General features: G+C 59.9%; 1 protein-coding gene across 1 annotated transcript in view; it reads right to left on the bottom strand.

Moving 5' to 3' along the window:
- Positions 1–1,213: 1,213 nt before the first annotated feature.
- The window catches only part of KCNQ1 (potassium voltage-gated channel subfamily Q member 1), a 322,601-nt gene continuing 301,395 nt past the window's right edge, over positions 1,214–22,419 (bottom strand). The window contains exon 16 of the mRNA XM_055314312.1: positions 1,214–2,422. Coding sequence (XP_055170287.1) covers positions 2,198–2,422 — 225 coding nt within the window. The 3' untranslated portion in view covers positions 1,214–2,197. The remainder of the gene's footprint in view (positions 2,423–22,419) is intronic.

Here is a 22,419-nt window from a genome sequence, read left to right as displayed (position 1 = left end):
CAGGTCCGTGTTGGGCCCTTGGAGCCCCAACCATTCCCTGCACCTGCCCCAGGAGGGATCCAGTCTGTGCTCCCTGAGCTCCTGGTGGGTTTCAGGACATGTCCCAGTGCCATAGGAGGGCTTCTGGGTCCTTGGTTGAGGGCCAGCCTGGCCCAGGAGGGGCAGATGGAGAGGACTGAGTGTGTGCCCCGAGGCAGCTACCCTCTTGCCCAGCACCCGGAGCTCCACCCAGGCCAGGCCTGGACTGCATGCTGGGTCCTGGCAAGGTGCCCGCCACCCCCAGGGGCTCAGGGCTGCTGGGAGACAGGCAATGACCACATCTTGACAATAGCGGGTGGCAAGGGCTGCCCCAGGGGGAGGCTCCAGGGCTACAATAGCCCCGACTGGGGCCATGCCAACCAGGGCCGGAGCTTCTGACTGGATCCATGGCCTCAGCAAGCTCTCTGAACACCAGCCCCCTCCTCTGTGAAATGGGCAGCCACCTGGACACTGTAGGAGTCCTGTCCACTGGGCAGGAAGGGAAGAGAGATGGACCCAGGAGGAGGTGGGGCACCCCGATGTCCATAGGTCGGTAGGCAGGGGAGGGCAGGAAGACTAGGGTGCTGTCCTGTCCATACCAACCCTGTGGCCCAGGAGCTGAGGGTGGAGCTGGTGTGGGGGACGTGTACCTGCAGGACAGGGTCCCCGAGCTCCACCCCCAGCGCTGGTCTCTGGGCATCACCATCTTGTCCATCAGCCCTGTCCCTTCGAGGGGTCCCGAGGCCTGGAGGGCTGCTTCTCATGAGGGGCTTTCAGGGAGGGCTTGCTGCAGGAGGGGGCTTTGAGCTGGGCCATAGACCAAAGAAGTGACTTCACTACGAGGAGGTGAGGGCTGGAAGGACATTCCAGCAAAGGCCGGCGGGCAGGCCGTGTTTCTGGCCATGTTCCTTCTGTCTGCTCAGCTCTTGTGGACAGAGCTGATCCGGGTGCTGGCTCTGGGGCTGGGGCGGTAACGGCCTGGCCTCGACATGCTTCTGGGCCAGTGTGGGAGACCCTCCTCACAGAGAGCTGGGGGCTCCGTCTTTGTCCCCTTCCCAGGCCATGGCACACAGAACGAGGACACCCCGGAGTGTTGAAAGCAGGGTGGCAGCTTGACAGGAGGACGGGGTGTCCCAAAGGCGGACCATGCCCTCCGTCACCAGGGTGAGTGCTGGCCCGACACCGACTCCGTGACTCCACGTTTATTAGGAAAAGCGCCACAATTAACAATCAAAACCACACCGTGAAACTCATTAAAACACAGATTCCAAATCACCACAAATTATTCTGATTTCTGTGAGACATGACGCCCAGGAGGAGCCCCTGTCTTGTGCGGGGATCGTGACACCCACGCGCCCCCTTCGCTCAGCAGCCGCCCGGGGCCATTCTTCTCAGCGGCTCAGACCTGGTGTGGAGTGGAGGTGGGGGCCGTGCAGGGGGCAGTGGGCAGGAGAAGCTGCCAGTCCAAAGTGGGGGACGTTCCACCCCCAGTGGACACCTCGGGGACAGCAGTGGCCTCAGGGTCCCCTCCCCCACAGTCCTGGCCCCCAGAGCCGGTGTCTCTGCAGAGTGGAGAGCACGGCCAAGTGGAGAGCACGTCCCAGGCCCGGGGCCCTCTGAGTGAGGCTTCTAGGCCTTGATTATGGTCATCCTGGATTTGGCATGGGCTGGGCCTGCCCTGCCCTACCTGCCTCCTCCCTGGGTCCTGGGTCCGAGCCTGGGGGTGGGGTACCCATAGACCCTGTCCAGACTGTCCCTCTGTCTCCACTCAGGAAGCCCCTGGGCCACCCAGGTGGGCCTTCATGCACCTGTGCTGTTTCTTGGCCATACATGGGATGGAACAAGTGCCTAGGATGCCAGCCCCCCTGGGGGGGGTGGTTGAGACTGAGCCCTGCCACTGTGTCCCAACTGCCATACAAATGAGGTGGGGAGCCATGGTCTCAGAGCAGAGAGGGGCCCCCAGACCCAGTCAAGTTCTAGTACCCACTGGCTGGGGCTCTCAGGGTGGCCTGGCCCCTGGGGGGCTCTGGGGCCTGGGAAGGAGGGGCTTGTCTCTTGAGCCTTTGAGGAAGGTGCCAGTGACCTGGGGAGTGGGGTGCCCCTGCTGGGTGGGAGGTGGGCCAGGCTGAACAGGGCATCTCTGCACCTTCCCTTGCAGGCCTGGGGCCCCAAGCCCCTATCAGGACCCCTCTTCGGGACCCCTGCGGGGCACAGTTAGTTGTTCGTAGGTGGGCAGGGTGTTGCTGGGCAGGAAGAGCTCGGGGTTGATGGAACTGCAGGGCTGAACCACCTGGACCCCGCTCCCGCTGGGAGGGCGGTCACCTGGGGGGCCACCATGGTACAAGGAGAGGAGCTGGTGAAGCATGTCCGTGATGAGCACCAGCCTCTGGTCCAGCTGTGTCACCTGTGGAGACAGGAGCAGGGGTGAGTCTTGGGTGGGAGCAGCCCAGGTGAGCAGCTGGCCTTGGGGCCTGGGCTTGGCGGCCGGCGGGGGGGGGGGGGGGTTGGGGGAGGGGAGGTGCCTGCAGGTGTGAGCTGTGCACACCTGCGTGCAGGGAATGTGCATCCGCATGGCAGTGGCCCCCTGTGTGTGTTTGTGCTTGGGAGACACGAGGGTACAGGGAGACCTTCCCCTTCACTGCCTTCTGCAAGTGGAACAGATTATTCTCCCTGGGAAGTGCTGGAGGGTCGTAGGGTCTGTCCTCTGTCTGCCCCTCTGTCCCCCTACCAGCAGCTGGTCTTCCCAGGGAGCCAGAAAGTCAGGACCCCCTCTACACCAATCTCCCAGGGGTCAGGCTGGGACGCTCCTTCTGGCCACATGACCCAACACCGCTTTATCAAAAGCCTGCCCTGCTCTGAGCACTGGAGTTGCCCATGGTGAACAGATAGGGTCACCCTGCAGAACCAGAAACAAAGGTGGGGGCCATGTAGACTGGGGCCAACAGGTACATTCCCAGTAGAGGCTGTTGGACGTCCAGGAGCATGAGGCCAAAACTAGCCCAGGGAGGTGTGGGGAGTCAGGGTGCACCCTGGGTCTGGCGCTGCTGAGAGGCACCTGCTCACAGAAAGTAGGCCAGCAGGGGCTGTGGGGCCTGTGAGTGGTGAGCCGGTGGACAGGGTCCAGGCAGCTGCTGGATCTGGAGAGGAGGTATAGCTCAGACTGGGGTGGCACTGGGGGGTCAGGCCCTGGGGCAGCTGCTTGTCCGAGGTCCCGTCACCCCATCGCCCAGGCCCAGGGGGGCTGCTTCTCTATTTTCCCAGGTAAATCTGACGTGGGAACCCAGGCAATAAAGGGAAGTGGTGCAGGGGTTTCTCTGTTTGGCTGGGGAGGGGCCTGGAGGCCACTCAGCTCTCTGACCCCCCCAAGCTCACCACCCCCATCCCCTGATGACTATTGGACTCTCTTGTTCTCTGTAAAGCTGTTTGGAGACCACAGACTAGACCAATACCCCAAACTGCAGACACAGACCCCGAGGCTCCTGGAGGAGAAGATCTTGCTCTTGGTCACCAACTAGGACCCCTGCCTCTTCCATGTCACCCCTGCACGCCCGCCCCTGGGCTTCCATGCTGGGAAGACAAGAGGGTGAGGTGGGGAGGGGTCAGGGCTAAAGCAAGCGGTCCTGGGAGGGGGTGAGAGTGGGGATCCCAGTGGATGGAGCTCAGAAGGCTGGGTGGATGCTCACAGAGAGCAAGGCAGGAGGGGACATGGGGTGGTGGGACTTGCTTGCCATCACACTTAAGCCCCACCCCTCTTCTGACCCCTGGGGCAGGATTCACCTGGGCTTCCCGGGCCCTGCACACCAGTGGCATTGAAGGTGGCATGTCCCAGCGTGGCTCCGTGTCATCTAGCGGTGCAGGCCCCAGCTCAGGGATCAATTGGTTTGGCATTAATTAAAGCAGCAAATATATCACAGAAGAGAATTTGTGGTTTCATAAATTTTCACTCAGCAGCACTTGAACATCTGTGGAGGCCCCCAGATGTGCAAGTGGGTATGGAAGCCTTTATAGGGTGTTCTTGGACAAAAAGGAAACAGCAGTGTGGTTGGGATGCGGCAGGGGTGAGGGGGTGCGGCACCATCCTGCGGGCCGGCAGGGGGCAGGCAGAGGTGTAGCGCCTGCTGCTGGGTGGCCCAGGCCTTGCGGGCCCCTCTGGGCCCCTGCCTCCTACCTCCTACCCCAGAGCTATGCCCCCTCTGGGACTTGGCAACTGACCTTAGTGCTACCCCTTTCCCACCCCTGGCTGCCGTGGGCTCCGCTGCTGGCTCTGAGCAGCCCGAGGGTGTCCTGCCCAGTGTCCAGGCCCTGTGGTAGCCTCTGCTCCCTTGATGGCCGGTGGAGTTGGACACTCTTCTGCTCTGGGGCAGGGTGTCAGGTGGTCCTGGGGCCTGTGGGCTTTGGAGGGCCCGAGCGAGGGTGAGGGCAGGTAGGTCCTGCTTGGCCTTGGGCCCCGCTTTGTCACTTTTTGGAGAGATGGCCCCCAGAGTGGCCTTGTCCCACGTCCTCCCTTTGCTTGAGCACAGGGAGCCTTTCTCCGGCTCACATGTAGGACTGTGATGGCTCAGTGGGCTGGGGTGGCTGCGTGGCCACACCCCAGCTATAGAGAGGTGCATCCACCTGGTGGGGGCCCTGGGGAAGGTAGCCCCGCGCAGGGACCGGGAGCCGTTCCCCGGAGCTGTGGGGGCAGATCAGTTTTGGGGATCTCAGACCTCACGGTTCCTTGCAATCTGATAGAGACTGAAAAGACAGGGCCGACAAAAGGGCCCTTGTTCCTGGCCTCGACTCACCAGATTAATAACCACAGACGACGCACGTGGCCCTCCGAGGAGAAAAAAGCAATTAGAGTAACAGCTAGCGAGAGGGCCCCAGGCGGCTGGTGATCAAACCCAAGGCGACGGGGTTCCTGTGTGATGTGGTTATGAATTTGTTTTCAAAAGAAAATCTTGAAAAAGAGTCTTTCAAGGGAGGTTTTTGCAGGACCTGCTCAGCCTTGATCCCGGCTCTAGACCTGCTGATGGCCCTGGCCCCTTGGGTGGGAGACAGGCGGGGGTGGGGGGCGGCATGCTGAGGCCGGGGATCCAGGGGAGGGAGCCCCCCGCCGGAGAAGCAGCTCGTGGTGCCCTGGGGCCCCCCCTGATCGGCGTCTGCAGGTGGGGCGGGACCTCTTCCCGGGACATCCTAGGGCCCTGGTAGGGTCCCAGGGCAACTGGAACTGCAGACTGTCTTGGACTCACCTGGGCTGCGGGACCTGGGGGGTTCTAGGTGCAGGGCCAGGGACTGGGGAGCCCGGGGTCCCAGCTAGCTGCACCCTGGCACGCACAGCAGGGGCATGCACGGGGACGCGGCCGCAATCACTCAGCACGTCTGCACACCGGCTGTGCGTTCACTTTATCCTTTACTTGACCCCCACCCCGTCCCTCCTGCAGGCCCCTGGCTCTCCCTGGCTCCCCCACTTCACAGATACCACAGAGGTGAGAGAGTGAAGGGCCGGGAATGGGGGTGGTGGTGCCGTGGGGCTGCCATAGGCCATCTTCTCCCTCTTTTCCTGGCTGCAGACCTGGGGCACCTGTGAGGCCCAGCACTGCCCAGGTCCCAGCAACTCCGGCCCGCCACCGTCTTGGGAGGGCCTTGAGTCCCTGGAGACGGCTTGGAGGAAGGGGTGTGGCTGGCACCCAGCTGAGGGCAGGTCTAGGAGGGGCTCAGGATAGGGCTCCCTGGCCTGCCCCCTCCCAGCCCCCATGCTGGCCAGGCCAGGAGGGAGCCCTGTGCTGGAGAGCTCAGTGCAGAAGGCCACCTCCCCTGTCCCCCAGAGCCCCAGCCATGCCTTGAAGATCTGGCATTGGGCTCGGTGTTCTGCTGTCTGCAGAGCCTGGGAGACCCCTGCCCACCCCAGTCCTCTCTTGCTGGGACAGGTGCAGTAGCCTGCCAGCCAGCTTTCTGCCTCAACATGCTTCTGCATGGTGGTTCTTCCAAACACACGCTGGGTCACGTCGCTGCCCTGCTCACACCGACCCAAGCCGCTGTCCCACTGTCAGAAGCCCAAGTCCCTGTGTGGTCCTGGCACACACACCCACTTTGCTTTCTGGCTTCCCGTCCTCCTCCCTCTTCATTCACTCTGCTCCAGAGCTCGTGGCCGATCCTTAAACATGGTGGCCTACGTCCCTGCTGCTCCTGCAGCCTGCACCAGCCTCCCTGCACCCTGGGATGTCACCAACATCCCTGATCTGAGGTCACCTCCCTCCCTGGCCACAGCCCTCCTGACCCTCCCACCACACCCCACCCTGAGCAGCCCGTATTTTCCCCAAGACACTTGGTGTGTGCGTGTGTGTGTTTGTGGCTCTAATTAGAATGAGGCTCCAAGAGCCTGGGGCCTGGGCCCTTCCTCCCAGCCCTGGGGGGCGAGCACTGTGGGGGCGCACTGCTGGGCACCTGGACTCCAGAGCCTCTGTGGAACCCCTGAACCAAGGGGACAGGGAGAGGGAGCAGGGTGCCTATCTGTCTGGGGCGAGCTGTCCAGGGATGTCCTGCTCAGCGGGCAGCGCAGCCGGCCCTGGAGCACGCCTGTGGCCCGTGGGTCCGCCCCTGGCGCTGGGCCCTGGACTCCTCGGGGCTCGGGCGCGCCCCACCCCCACAGCAAGGAGCTGACAACAGCGCCCATAAATCACCCTTTCGGTCGGGCCCATGGGGTTGGGCCGTCTTACAGGGCTGGGCATGAGTGGGAATCGATCACGGCGCTTCATAACGTCCTAATTTATGGCAGGAGACGGTGTAATTGTGTTTATGACTTTGTTTTAGTGCTTTAGCTCTTGGAGAGAAACCAGCGCCTTCCTAGTTGCTGCGGTTTCACTGCCAGTCCCCGGGGCAGCCGCTTGGCTGGAGCTTTTCGAGCTGTGGCAAGCCGCCGCGCACCACCGCCGCCGCGCACCCACCGCCGCCACGCACCCACCGCCGCCACGCACCCACCGCCGCCGCGCACCCACCGCCGTCGCACACCCACTGCTGACTCGGCCCGCGGGCCTTCTGGGGCGCACGTGGCGGGGGCCGGGGGCCGGGGGCACACTGCGGCCGGCCTTGGAGTGAGGACACGTCTGGAGAGCGGGGGCTGCACGGCACCTGATGGGCCACCTGGGTTTGTCTCTGAGCTTGGCGACCGTGGACAAGTCCCTCGGCCTCCCCATTCCCCACGCGTTGGACAGGGATGACGGCGGAGCCTCCCTCGGTAGCAGCGGCAGGATTGAAAGAATTCACGCACGCACGGGACTCTGGAAATGGTGCTCAGCACTCGCTAAGCTCCCACGAGGTGTCCCACTGACGGGTTGCCGCTGATTCCTGCGAGTGAGTGTTTGTGCACGTCTGCCGCATGGAATGAGCTGAGAGAGACTCCTGTGTGGCCTGGCTGGCACACGTGTGTGCAGATGTGTGCATGTGCATGAGTGTGCACACACGGGCTTTCTGGGACATGGGACACTAGGCTGGAGAATGCACTGGCCGCTCCGAGTGTGACTACACAGGCCACTGTCCATTCCCTGTGCTGCCAAGGGCACGAGAGTGCCTACCAGGACCTCTAGGCCCCTGGGCCTTTGTACCTGCTAAGGAGGTGAGCACCGCCACGGCCGGAGACCCTGCAGTGACAGAGCAGCGCAGAGGCTGAGCAGGAGCCCTCCGGGCAAGGGGCTCTGTCGGTGCCGGGGACTTCTGACACGGACTCACCGTCACCAACACCTGTCCTTCCGCCAGGGTACCGGGCCCTGCACTCGGGGAGAGTCCAGGCTAGGGTGAGTCTCCACCCAGGGACACAGGACACGTGGCAGCCACTTGTGTGGGGGCCCTGGGACCGGTGTCACGGCGCAGTCGATGACCTGGCACTTTGCTATGGCAACAGGGTCAGAGACCGAGACCCAGGCCCCCATCCTAGCGTCTGTCCCTCACGTCCACTGCTCTTAGTATCTGTCCCTCGCAACTCCTGGTGTCCTGGCGTCTGTCTCTCACGTCTTCTGGCATCCTAGCATCTGTCCCTTGCATCTCCTAATGTCCTAGTGTCTGTCCCTCACATCCACTGCTCTTAGCATCTGTCCCTCACATCTCCTGGTGTCCTGGCATCTGCCCCTTGCATATCCTGTCCTGGCATCTGTCTCTCATGTCTCCTAGTGTCCTAGCATCTGTCCCTCACATCCGTTGCTGTCTTAGCGTCTGTCCCTCGCATCTCCTAATGTCTTAGCGTCTGTCCCTCGCGTCTCCTAATGTCCTAGCGTCTGCCCCTTGTGCCCACTGCTGTCTTAGCGTCTGTCCCTCACATCTCCTGGTGTCCTAGCATCTGTCCCTTGCATCCACTGTTGTCTTAGCGTCTGTCCCTTGCATCTCCTAATGTCCTAGCGTCTGTCCCTCGCATCTCCTGCTGTCTGGGCTGCAGGGTGGATGGAGGCAGCCAAGCTCTGGCAGGTGGTCTGAGCCACTGTGAAGGTCAGCCATGTCTCATCTGAGTCTCTGGCACTTGTGACCAAAGGGCTGAGGACCTGGTCGGGCCCACCCCACGCCCCCCATAGACCCTTCTGGAGGCCTGCTGACTATCCCTTAGGAGTGCAGGTTGCTTCCTTCCCAGAGAGCACCATACAGGGAGCAGGCCCTTCTACCTGCCTCACAGACCCCTGCTTGCCTAGGGGCCACCTGTGGATGAGAGGGTCTGCCAGGGAGCTCAGTGCTGCCTTGTTTCAGGTTGACCGTGGGCACAGGTCATCGTGTCTGTGTTCACCGGGCTGGCACAACCTTGCCCACCCTCCGTGCCCGGTCCTAGGTCCTCCCTCTGCACAGATACCCCCAGGTCTGGGGCCCTAGCACCTCACCTCCATGGCACATGGGTCTCATGGCATCTCAGCACAGCACGTCTCCAAGAGTCCTGCCCCCAAGCCTGTCCTCCCATGTCTCAGCCACGGTCCTGCATGCTCTAAACACAGGCCTCGTATCCGACTGCTCTCCTCTCCCTCACTGACACCCCAGCCTGGACTGGCCATATCCCTCACCGGCACTGTTAGGTCACCACTTGCCACTAGGCTTAGCTCACTTCCACTTGCCCCAGACAGTTGCCAGGTGAGCTTCTCCCTGCTGACCTGAGCTTTTGCCCTCCGTGGAGTTCTCAGCCAGTGCACCCAGAGTGAAATGTCATCTGCAGCCCCTCATTCAGTACCCCTGGCCCACTTCTCTCAGATCCCGAGCACATATGTCCCTCTCAATCCTGCCCCAGGGGGCCTTTGAACTCGCTCTCCCCTCTGCCACCACATCCTTTCACTTCAGCTCATGTTGAGAGCAGCCATCCCTGACCTTCCTAACCAGGAACCTCCTCATCTGACCCTCACTGTTCTATTGGTAGCCCTTACCACTCCCCAATGTGTCCTGGGGATTCCCCTTCTACCAACAGAAGGCTCCCGAGGCCAGGCCTTCAACTGCTGTCACAGTGGTATCCCCAGAGGGCCTCCCAGAGCCCGGCATGCAGTGGGTGCTTGGTAAATACACGTGGGATAGAGTTGGTGCTCCACGAATACTTGCTGGGTGAGTAGGTGAGACCCCTGACATTCTCCTGGGGCCCCAGTGCCAGGCTGGAGGGACAGAGGTCCTCCAAGCCAGATGCTTGCTCCCTCCCTGGAGCAGGGGCCAGGAGTATGGCTTACACTGCTGGCTGGGCCTTTTCACTGTCATTGATTTATAAAGGCTCTTTGTATATTAAGGAAGTCTTTCCTTCAGCATGTACATCACACATGTTTTTCCCTAGTGTGTTATTTGTGTCATGAACCGATTTATGACAATCATAATTATTATTTTTTGGCTTGCTGCAACAAAAGTCTTATTTATTTGTTTGCTTTTTCACATAGTGGGAGTTATCCCTCTCTTTATGATTTCTAGATTTCTGTGCAGGGTGGTCTTCTGCATTCCAACACTGAAACTTTTTTTTTTAAATATTTTTCTTATTTATTTGAGAGAGTGGGCGTGCACGAGGGAGAGGGAGCTCAAGCTGGGGGAGGGGCAGACAGAGGGAGAGAAGCAGGCGACTCCCCAAGAAGCAGGGAGCCCAACACGGCACATGGTCCCAGGACCCCGGGATCATGACCTGAGCCGAAGGCAGATGCTTCACCGACTGAGCCCCTCAGGCACCCCTTTTCTGGTGCTTTTCATACTTTTCCCATGCATCTTTGATTGGCATGGGATTGATTTTGGACTACAGACCAGTTTTCAGTGATGATCCTGATGCTGCGTGGCACTTTAGGGGGTAACCTACCAACCCACCACTGCACTGGATACCCTCTTACACGCGGAGCTCCTCGTGTTTCCGCCTACCTTGCCGTCTGCACTCAAACACAGAGATGGCAGCCCCTTAACAGGCTCCGGGCAGCCCGGGTGGCGCAGCGGTTTAGCGCCGCCTTCAGCCCAGGGCCTGATCCTGAAGACCCGGGATCGAGTCCTGCACTGGGCTCCCCGCATGGAGCCTGCTTCTCCCTCTGCCCATGTCTCTGCCTCTCTCTCTCTCTCTCTGTGTCCCTCATGAATGAATAAATAAAATCTTAAAAAAAAAACAAAAACAAAAGAAAAAACAGGCTCTGCCACTGGCCAGTGCCGCGTTCTCTCACGACTGTTCTCTCCGGAGGGGAAAACCTCGGCAGCTCTGTCCCGAGCATCCAGCAGGAGAGGCCGCGGGAGAGTGTGGACCAGCTCACCTGGACAACGGTGGTCCCCTCTGCTCGGCCCCCCCCACCCCGGTCTGGGGGATCCCCGTTCCTCTGCTCAGAACTGGGAGAAGACTGTACCCTGAGCTCTGAACAGAGGGTGACGTCCCAGGGTGGTGGCTGCGGGGTGCTGTGTAGTCTGAGCCCATCCCTGACCTGTTAGTCAGCCCCAGCCTCAGGGCGCCCCCTGTCTGTCCCCACTCCTGCCCCACGAACACCCTCCTGGGTTCTCCCGTGGCGAGTGCCCTTAGCTCGTCTGCAAGTCTGTTGTTTCCTCCGTGAAGCCTCCATGGGTTCTGTACTGGATGCTCCCCCAACTCTGGCCTCTGTCGACCTCTCCTCCAGAGCTCACACCTGCTTCTTGTTGCCCTCCGTCCCCTGCTGCCCTGCAGAATCTGGGTGTGCTATGTTCGTCGACAGTCCATACCCGTAGACACTCGGTCCCCTGCCCTCCCCACCCCTGCGTCTCCATCGGGGCCGACACATCCACAGCCCCACCAAGCCCTGCTGAGGCTGCTGTTCCTTCTAGTAATGCCCAAGGGAGGAGGGGGCTCATGGGACACAGGGGGTCAGTGGCAGGGTCAGGGGGCCTGGGTGGGGCGGCCAGGAAGCTGCCCACAGCCACCAGGCAGGGTGGGGAGAGCTGGGGGAGACCCTGGGCGGGGCTTGGGACTCCCCGACGGGCTGGCCAGCCCCTAGCCGGGCCTCCGGGGGGTCCTGCCAGCAGAGGCCAAGCAGGGGCGGCCACCCGCCCTGCCCACGTCCGGCCGCCCTAGGCCAGGCCGACGATGCAGGCGCCCTGCTCAGGGGCCGGGCAGGCGGGAATGTAGGGCAGGCTGGAGACGGGGGCTGGAAGTGAGAGGCCGTATTTGTGTTGGCGGGAGGGAGGCCCCACCGGCATCTGATCCCCCCACCCCGCCTCCCCTCCTGCACTGCCCCTCTGACGGCCCTCGAAGTCCCGGAAGCCAGGGGGACGCTGGGCAGAACACTTCGTACCTGGAGCCAGGGAGCGTCTGGCTGCCTCCGCCAAACCCCAGGCTGGGTGGGAGGGTGACACCGGGCCCAGCGATGGCTGGCAGGTGGGCAGGGGCTGCCCGGTGGCTCTGTCATCAGCGTGCTCGTGGCCATGGCTGCCCTGGCCAGGCCTGGCCACCCCCATCCCCGGCCATCCCCCAGCCTCCTCGACGCTCGGCTCATCCTCCCTGCCACTCTCCCTGGCCGACGGACTTCCCATCTGTACTCATAGTCTGTCCCTGCCCCGAATAAAGCCCCTGTAGATCTCCCCACTGCTCTCTGGATAAAGACACAGCCCTGTTTTGGCCACATGGTCTGGGCCATGTCCCACCACAGTCACTGCCCCTTCATGCCCCAGGTTGGCTTCCTCCAGTTCCTTGGATGTGCCTCTCCCTGCCTCAGGGCCTTTGCACCAGCTGGTCCCGCTTCCCAAAGAATCCATTGCTCTGCTGAGCCTGCAGACCCTCCCCATTCTTCTGGCCCCAAGGAGAGGTTCTCCTTCCTGCTCCCTCCTGGTCTGCAGGTCCGTTCCTCCGTGCTGTCCTTCCATCCCCGCAGCTGGCTATGGTACCACTTGCATTGTCTGCTTCAACATCCACCTCCCTGAAAGCAGGGGCACTGCCAGGCCATCCCTGACCTTCACTGGCTGGGTGGTGACTCTAGGCCTAACAGGCAGGGGACAGTGGGTCCGTCCTGCAGGTAGGGCAGCTGTGGGGGTCCCGTCTGAGAAGGGAGGTCAGTGAGCATGTGGTTGGGCCTCCCAGGGGCAGGGTCCTGCTCCCCTCCCTGGACAGCCCCTCAGGTCTGTGAAAGGCTCCAGGGGAGAAGGTCCCGGGGTGTCCCCCAGCTCCCTAGCACCTCTGACCACTTCCCTGCCCCCAACACCAGCTGCACCCACAGCCTGGTGTTCACATCTCTCAGGCTGCGCTCACTGTCCCCACTCAGCCGGGGACCACGTCCCCTCTCTGGACACTCATGCCAGCCTCCCCGGCGGCACCCTGATGGCACACGCTCCCCGGCCTGGTCCCCGGATGGCTGTGGCCTGGCCCCCGACCCCACCGGCCCCGCCGCACGGGCCTCTAGGAGAGCGCCCCCTCCACGCCCACGGCTCTGCCCAGCTGGGCTATTTGCTTTTGGACGAGCCGGTTTACCAGGTTTCGTATGACAGGAGTACTCTTCAAGAACACTGTCCCTGAAAAGTGAAAACATTTCAAAGAAGCATCGCCTTTGACCGGGCCCGCCGCGCCCGGTGCTCTCCTCTCCCAGGTAACCGGCTCGCGGATCTGCTGTTTATCCTTCCGGCTATTTCGCAGCCCCGGCTTGCACATGTGCTGCGGATTCCCTCCGTGGCAGGTTTTAGCATAAATGGTAACATGAGACACCGTGGCTCTCTCCTTGCTTGTTTTCACTCAACACAGGTTCTGAGGTTGCCTTGTTGAGACACGTCCACGGAGCTTGCTCCCCCGGGGCGGCTGCGCAGGGGGCCTTCTCGCGGGGCTCTGGGGGTGTCTCGTGGTCGGTGTCCCCAGGCAGGCGGGGAGGCTGAGAGCTCGGCGGATGCACCCTTGCGCCTGCTCCAGGGACCCCAGGGAGGGGACTCCATCCCAGGGATGGGTCTTCCAGGGGCCATGGTCAAGGCCACGCTCTGCAGTGGCCCCTCCACATGGTCCCTATACCTGCCCTTCTGCTCTCACTGACCCCTCCTTGCCCCGCCGGGCTTACAGTCAACTGTTGAGCGATGACTTTCCTTCTTGATGAAGGTTTCTGCCTCCTTTATCTCCCTCCTGGGATGGGGCCTCCCTGCAGGTGGGTGGGCTTCCTGTGACCCCAACTCCAATGTGTCCTCAACACCCCACAGCCACTGAGCCCTGATAGAGCACCTCCGTCCTTCAGCCATCTCCTGTCACCAGGAGGGATCACTCCTGCCTAGCCGCTTGGCGAGGACACGCACTGAGCCCCCAGCTCCCCAGCCACTCCTGCCCAAGGGTCTCCCCTGACTCGGCCAGCCGGCCCCTCTAGGGGCCCACTCATCTCCCACGCTGCGCTGCCTGCCCTAGAGCCCTGCACCCTTCCCTGCTCTGCTCATCCAGGATCTGGAGGAGAGGAGTCCTCCACCCTGTCCTGGGCTGTCCTCGGAGCCACCTGGCAGCTATCCCAGGTGCCCCTCTGAGACCACCGGCCCAGCTTAGCCCTCTCCTCATCCCCAAATCACTACATGCCCCTCCCTCCACCAGCGGACACCCCATCCCCGACAGCAAAACACACAAAGCCCTCTCTTGACTTTGCCACCTGTGGCTGCTGCCCGTCTCTCCTAGAGGTGCTGGCCTCTGGTCTCTGGGCCTAGGCCGCACACAGACCTCCTGCCTGCTGGGCCGCCCCTCCAAGGTCACAAGGTGTCTAGAACGCAGCAAGTCCTCACTGGACCGGATGTCTCTCCCTGTTTGCTCCTCTCAGGGCTCCCTGATTAGGTAAGGGATCAGGTCAGCAGTCCCGGGGCCACCCTGGCTCCTTTCTGTCACACCTGCCATCTGATGCAGCCCCAGGGACGCCAGCGTGGTCAGGGATCTGGAGAGCTCTGGAGCCCCAGCAAAGCCATCTGGAATCTCAGCCTCTCTCCTGCCCCCCCCACCCCCCGCAGCCATGGCTGAGCCATCAGCACCTCCCAGATGCCACAGCAGCCTCCCACCTATGGTCCCAAAGCCACTCTGAGGCCCCCAGGGTGATAAAATAGGGGCTCTCCATGCCCCCAGCACCAAGGCTGGGGCTACTGTCATGGCTTGAGGCCCATCGCAAACTGGTCACACCCTCCTTGCTGCCCTGGCTTATTTTGCTCTATCCCTGAGGGCTTACTGCTGTCACAGGCCCTTTGCACCTGCTGCCCGTAGGGCAAGCTCTATGAGCTTGAGGCTGCCTCTGCTTTCCTTCAAATATTCCCTTCAGTGCCCCTGCAGGGCTCACCAGGGCATGCCCGCCGCCTAGCTGCCGCCCTGTCCTTGGCACTCAGCACAATGTTGCTGACTCGTCTCCTCTCCTGCCTCTGTCCACTGCAGACAGTCAGTGGAGCCGGCCTTGAGGGTGGAGCTCCTGCTTGTGGTGTCGTGGTTGCTAATCCAGGGCCCGGCACATAGTAGGTGTTCAGCAAAGATGTGCAGAATGAGTGAATCACCACCACGAGATGCCAGAACTGTTCAGGACAGCCCCGGGGAGGATGACCAGCAGAGGGGCTGAGGGCCTTGGCCTGCACACAAGAGTGTTCAGACACGTGTGTGTGTGTGTGCGCGCGCGCGCGTGCACATGCAGGCCTCCACCAGGGCTGTGCTGAGGGCTGCGCCTGGTGTGGAAGCTGGGCATTGGCACCCAGAGAACTCAGGGGTGGTGGCAGGGATGGGGTGCTGGGAGAGCTAAGGTACAGACTGGCCGCTCTCATTCCCTGGAGGAGCCCTCTGCCTGCCCTCTAGGTGCCGGGGTGTCCGGCCTCACTTTTTTTCCCGCCTTGGTCCTGGCCTGGAGACAGCAGCCCCATGACTCAGCAGCCTAGGGCCGGGCTGCAGCTGCAGCTGACCTAGACGGGCAGGCAGCCCCCAGCCCCCGGGCCCCCAGCCCCCCGGGCCCCCAGCCCCTGGGCCCCCGGGCTGGGACCCAGCTCAGGGCCGCTCCCCCCACCCCCACTTCCTGCTCATGCTCCTAGGACAGGATTCCTTGAATCAGCCTCCCTTGAGGCTGGAACCAGGTTGGAGGCTGGGCCCGAGGGCTCTGGGCTGGGGTCCCAGATGGGGGCTGGGTGGCCCGGCCTGGAATCTGGAATCCGGCCCCTTTCCTGGCACCTGGAAGAGGCTTGTGGGGAGGGAGACGTGGGACGTGCCCGACGGCAGGGCTGGAGCCCCCCTCCCGGAACTTGCTTTCCTGGGAAAGTCACAGGGGTCTCCTCCCCTACAGGCTCAAGCCCAGTGTCCTGCCTGGAATTGAGGCCCGGCCGGGGGCTTGGGTGTGCCTTCTCCACCTCATGGAAATGACAACACCCTCCCAAGCCTGTTCCCTCCTGACTTGTGAGGCCCAGAGCCCCGGAGCCAGAAGCCCCTCAACCTGTCCCTCCTCGGCCGGGCTCTGGCTCCCTGGGACAGGGGACTCAGCAGCTCACGGGCAAGACCAGCACCCATGCTCCGGGTGTGGGTGCAGCTGGCACAGCTGCCCGGGGCCAGGCCCTCCCTGCGGGCAGGGGAGAGGGCCTCCTAGAGGCTGGGGCTGGGGCAGGAGTGAGCAGCTCTGTGAGGCTTCCCACACCTCTTCCTGGTTCTCCAGCTACTGAGAACAACAAGGGACCCTCCAGGGCACCCTGTCCTCTCTGTCCTCCACTGCCCCCTCCATGGCATCTCGGCACCATGCCCACACCCCACCTTCTGCCCTGCCTGTGCTCTGCCCACCTCCCCCCCTTCAAGTCCCTCACCCTTCCTGGCTCAGCTTGGGGAGGTTCCCGCATTGCTGGGTCTGGGCACCTCCCCAGGACCCATCTTGAGGGGATGGGTGGGTCTGGGGGGGTCTTGTGCTGTCACCTGACCACAGCCAGGCACGGCAGGTGCTGTGTCATGTGGGGGGTGTGGACCCAAGCCTCTGTTCACCCCCAGCCCAGGTGCCCAGGCCCTGGTCACATTCCCTGCTGCTGCACCCCTGCCCCCACCCTGAGACCGACTGTCTGGGAAGTGGGTGAGGAGGTGGGGGAGCAGGGTGGGCGGGCAGGAAGTTGCTGGGGCTCCAGGCCAGGCCCCGAGTGCTCCAGCCCCATCTGGACATATTTGGCAGGTCCTGCTCCCTTTCTGCTCCCAGAACCCCTCCTTCCCAGGCAGGCGGACATTCCCAGCCCTCCCTTCCCTCCCCGCTGCCTGGCCCACCTTCCCTGCTCTTGCCTGCCGTCCCACCCTGGGGCCCCTGCCCTTGTGGGTCACACGTGCTCCCCTTCTTTGCCGGCTCAGCAGCCCGGGTCCAGCCACACGCATACATGGGACTTGGTCTTTGGTCACCTCTCTCAGCTTTTGTGGTGGCTTTTGTAAGACAGGGATGAGAAGGGATGCTTCAGGGGGTGAGGGAGGACTGGGCCAATGTCTCCATGCTCCCCCCCCGCCCCCTGTACTGCAGCTTCTTCCTGGTCCTGGGGATGGGGTTTATGTTCACAGTCACTGATCAAGTGCCAGGGCCAGAACGTGGTGGCCGTGCCCAGGGGCCCATCCTGGGGCTCAGGTGACCCACCGATCAAGGTGGTCTTCAGAGAGGCACTGGGGGAGGGTACAAATCCCCACAATTCTGGGGTCCTGCTTGGGGCTTGGTCCTAAGTGGAGGAGCCCAGCAGGGCTGGGGTCTGAGGGCAGGTGGGGGGCCTGGCTCTCGGCCTCCCCAACCCTCACATACCCTGGGTAGGGAACAGGAGGGCTGTGGTGAAGGCTATCTAGGCCAAGAGAGACAGTCTCTGGACACAAGGACTTCCCTTGGCCCAGGGCCCTGGGATTCTGGGGTCCCAGGCTTGCCCCTTGCTGGCGGGTACTGCAGGGCACTGGCCCCAGTTCTGTTGCTCTTGGGCCTCTAATTCGCTGGTTTCTCCAGCAGCCCATAGGCCTCCCACCATCTGCGGAAGTGGGCAGGGGGGGTGGTCAGGTCCTCTGTTTTTCTACATGGCCCGCTTGCGGGGCTGCTGCTGTGCTGGTGCTGGGGGAAGGGGCAGCATGCCCCCTCCACCCAGAGCTTCCCCCCGCAGCCGTTTCACCAGCCTCCTGGCTCTGTGCTACCCAGGAGCACCCTCCCACCCCCAGCAGGAGGAGTCCGCATGGGGACCAGGTCAAAGTGGCAAAGCAAAGAAGGACGCTCCTCGGCATGGAGTCTTCTCACCCTTATGAACCCTTGACTAGGCCACCTGCAGCTCCTCACTGTTGCTCCCCTGCACTCTCATCCCCCTCAGTCCAGCCTCCACACCCAAGCTGTGACCTTAGGAAGCTCAGCCTTGACCCTGGGGCCTGAGGCCACGAGGCTGGGGCACTGGGGGGACAGACATGGGGTATCCTTGGGAGACCAGACAGCTGAGTGGTGGGGGTTCCCAGGAAAGCCCACAATGCTCGGAAGGTGAGGGGAAGGGTGGGGAGGCCTCCACCCAGGAAGGAGGCTGGGGGCTGGCTGGGGGCCCATCTGGCCCAGGCTGACCTGAGGGCTGATGAGAGATTCAGGCCCCATCCTGCAGCTCCCAGCCTGCCCTTCCTGCTCCTAGGGTTGGGAGGAAGAGCTCCTGGGGACACCGGGCCTGGCTGGGGGGGACCCACACTGACTAGATTGGGTGTGGTCTGTAGGCCTCCAGGGGACCTGGGTCACTAACAGTCACAGACTGCAGGTTCCCTGTGTGTGTCTTTTTTTTTTTTTTTCCCCTGTGTGTGTCTTGATCCAGGGGTCTTGGAGACCATCCTTGGTACCACCTAGGTCATAGCTCTGGGAGGCCCAACTGGGCAGGGGCCTCTGTCCTCCTCTCAACCTCAGTTAAAGGTGGGGAGTGGGTGCCCACTACTGAGCCCTCCCCTCTCACTGCAGCCCCCTCTCACACAGCCCTAACCCTCCGGATCTTGTCCAGGGACCTTCCAGCTCTATGTCTGCACATGCAGCTTGAAGTGCCTGCCTCCTTACCCACTATTCTGCTCTTCCCAAACTTGGCCGCACATCCTCACTGTTCCCCCATAAGCCCCTGATCCTCTGCTGACCATCTCATCCCCCTTTTCCTCCTCACCAGAGCATCGTCAGACCTTCCATTCTCCTACACCATTGCTCCTTCCCTCCATAATGGAGCTTTCTCACCACCAGTCAGCAAGCCCACTTGAAGAGCTCCCATGGGTGCTGTATCTTCCATCCCCAGAGGCGACTCCTCAACCTTCTCAGCAATCTCTTGATTTTACCTTTCTATTTCTAAATCCCTTGCTTATATTATGATTCCTTGCTTTTGCAGTTTTAGACATTGTCTAGCCACTGCCTAACATGGAAGATGAGAGATCAAGATTTCATTTTTACAATCTCTGCTTTTGCCATTCTCCTATCCTCTCAATATATTGCAGTTGTAGGCTAAATAAATATTTAGTGGGGCCCCTGGGCGGCTCAGTCAGTTAAGTGTCTTCCTTTGGCTCAGGTCATGATCCTAGAGTCCTGGGATCAAGCCCTGCATCAGGCTCCCTGCTCAGCAGGAGTCTGCTTCTCCCTCTTCCTCTATGCTCTCTCTCTCTGTATATATTAAATAAATAAAATCTTTTAAAAATATTTACTGTTCACATTTGTGTAAAAATTATGTAACTTTATATGCTTAATAAATGAGGTTTTCAGCTGAGTCATGTGGTCTATGACTATAACTTTTTGTTTTCCCTGGGGTTAAGAATTGCCTTCATGTTTTGCTTAAATTTTTTTTTAAGATTTTTATTTTTAAGTAATCTCTACAACCAATGTGGGACTCAAATCTGCAACCCTGAGCTCAAGAGTTGCTTGCTCTACTGACTGAGCCAGACAGGTGTCCCTGTTTTGCTGAATTTTTAATGCATCTATCAACCAGTTAATTCTTGAACTTTCTGCTTGAATTGTAAAACTTCTATTTATTTAGTTGAGAGCACCAGCAATCTATCAGCTTTATTATTTTTTTTCTCCTGGAAGTTTCTTTCTGCAGTCCTCAGAGGACTGGTTGCTCTTCAGGCCTGCTGAATAGCTGTAGTACTAGAACTCTTTCCCCCCTCATTTTGGAAATTTCCTTGGTTGGCTGGTATCTATCTATCTATCTATCTATCTATCATCTATCTATCTATCATCTATCATCTATTTTTTTTGTGTTGGATTCTCCTGGTTCTTAAATCCTATGCTTCTCTTTTTTGGTTTTCCCTTCATTTTCCTGGAGCATATCCTCAAGTAATTTGCTGGAAAAAGCCTGTGGTAGGTAAGATTTTTGACTGTGCATGTTTGAAAATGCCTTTAACCTACTTTCATACCTGAAAGTGTGGGTGTAGAATTCTAGATTGGAAATGTTTTTTTCCTTCAGGAGTTTGAAGGCATTTCTTCATCATGTGCTAGCTTTCTGCATTGCTGTTGAAAAGTCTGATGCCATTTCGACTTGCTAGGCTGTGTATGTGACCTACTTTTTCTCTCTGGAAACTTAAGGTATCCACTTTATTGGTGGTATTCTTAGGTCAAATCTTGTGCCCCAGTGAGGGCATTCAGGGGTTTAAGGAGGGAAGAGGGTAGGATTCTTACTTCTTAGCATAAAAGTGTTCACCGAACCCATTTGTTTTTATCATGATGGCCCATTCTCCACCCACAGCTGCTCCTTGTGTCCTCATATTCAGAACCTCTTGGATTCAGCTTCTCCAGGGACTAAGCCTTCTGTCTCTGGTTGGACTGGAGGACAGGCAGTACCTGGCTTCATGGGCTGGGGTGGTAGGATGTATGACCTGGGAAGTGTCTGCTGTTCAGACAATCTTCGGTAAATATCCTCCCTGTCTGCCATTCCCTCTAGCACTCTGGAGGCTAGCTGGGGTGCCTGACCCTGAGCCTGCTCAGGGTTCCAGGCTGAGAGCTTTTCCATTATCAACATCTCTTGCTTTTGCAGGGCTTGGTGTCTATATTCCTGGTGTCCACAAGTCCTTCTGGTTCCCCATTTCTAAACTTCTGTTGATAGTTTTTAGCCTCTCTTGTCTCCTCTTCTGATCACTTTAGATTTGTTGATCTATATCTTAAAACACCTAATGCCTTTACTGTTATTTTAGTGGGGTTTGGAGGAGGTAGAGATAAATACATGTGTTAGTTTGCCATATTTAACCAGAAGTTTTCATTAACTTCTCAGCTCTCTTCATCTGGGTTGTGGTCCCTGGTACCACAACTGCTCTAGTTACCAGTGGCCTCCCAGTGGCCACTTCAATGTGTCTTCTGTCCTGACTTCTCAGGTTTTCCTCTTTGGGGGGTGGGTCCTCCTGTTGAAGCCTTCCAGCTCCTGGGACCCACACTTTCCTGGGTTTTCTCTGCCAAGTCCACTCTGTGATCCCCTTGGTCGGCTGGCTGCCTCTGCCCTCCCTCTATTGCCAACCTCACCATGTCCACAGACTGATGGTTCCTGGTTTGGACTCTCAGGGCCAACCAGGCCACGGGGCCCCAGGCCCTGGCCTTACCACTTTGGTATCTCAGGGCCATCTTGAATGGACACATTCTGTCCTCCCTGTCCCCTTCATCCCAGGAAATGACAGTGCCATCTAGTTCCCACCTGAGTTCTCTCTAGCCTCCAGACCACTTGTAGAATTTTGTTCTATGCAAAGATGGTAAGTTGTCCATAGCTGTTCCCTCTCTCTCTTTCTTTAATTAAGGACCATGAATTAAATGGGTTGAATGCTTGCCTGTAGTAGAGATTTGGCTTCTCAGGGGCCCTTGTAGTGATTTGGGTGTGTATGTTACATTTTGGTCAGTGGAAATAAGAGAAACTGATACAAGTGGCTTCTGCATAGGGTCTTGTCCTTCCTTCCTGCTGCTGGAATGCAGACATGATGGTGTGGGAGCAGCCATTAGGGGCCATGAGGCAGATGTGTATTGGGGACAATGAAGCTAGCAGAGAGCAGGGCCCTGGGTCTTCATGTAGGGCTGTGCACACCCCAGCCCTGGGACCCCAGGGGTGGCGAAATTCTGTCTGGATTAGGCTACCACTCATGTCATTGTTTTGGCAACAGCTAGAACCAATCCCTTTGCCCTGAACCTGGTCTGTCACCTCTGCCAACTGCTCCTCTGCACCCCCTCTGGTGTCCCCACCACATTCTATATGCAGTTTGGATGCATGTAAATCAAAATATGTCCCCTCTGGTCTTAGACCTTAAAACCCTCCTACAACTTCCCATCAGAGTCCATCTCTGTATGAGGGCTGCCAGACCCGATCTGGTCCTGCCAGCACTCCATTCTCACCTAGTCCCACTCATCAGAGCCCCACTGGCCCAGGTGCCACTGTCCCCTGGACCTCAGGACTGATGTCCCTAGCCCCTGGGTAAAGTTTTGTTGAACAACATAGAGAACAGTTAAGCAAGTGAGTCAGTGCAGACTTCAGTATCAGAAAGCACAAGAACCTTCCAGGGCTCTGGCGGGGGTCAGAGCCTGGCTGTCAGTACCGCGAGGTATTGGGAGGGCCAAGGATGACTTGGGCAGCCCTTCCCCTGCTCGTGGATGCCTGTCTAGCTCATGGGCCCCTCACTTGGCTCCTGCCACCCCCACCTACCCCGCTGCTCACTCACTGGGGTTTTCTTCCTCCTGGTCCTTGCTGCTCTGTAACCTTGCGCCTATCCTTGGCGCTTGTGGGCTTCCTGCCCGTCTCTCCCTGGATCAAGCTTCCTGAGAAAGGGGTTTGTGCGGCCTCCCCAGCACCTGGCGCAGCTCCCGGCACACGGTAGGTGCCCGAGTCACTGGTTGATGGATCTGGGGTAGAGGCAGTTGCCCTGCACCCCTCTCTGCGCTCCCAGGGACCCAACGGGGGTGGACCGTGTAGGGGTGGGGGTGCTGGGTGATCCCCCCCACCACCACCCCAGAGCCATCTGTGGGCACCTGGCCGCCGATCGTGGGAGAAGAAGGAGGAAGGGCTCAGAGGCCAGGCCTGGCGCAGCCTCCAACACTGCCGTCCTCCCGAGTTTCCGTGACTGTCTGTGCGTAACCG

This window comes from Nyctereutes procyonoides, unplaced genomic scaffold, assembly GCF_905146905.1.
Source record: "Nyctereutes procyonoides isolate TBG_1078 unplaced genomic scaffold, NYPRO_anot_genome, whole genome shotgun sequence".
In the NCBI taxonomy this organism is placed as follows: domain Eukaryota; kingdom Metazoa; phylum Chordata; class Mammalia; order Carnivora; family Canidae; genus Nyctereutes; species Nyctereutes procyonoides.
This window is presented reverse-complemented; position numbering and strand designations above follow the sequence as displayed.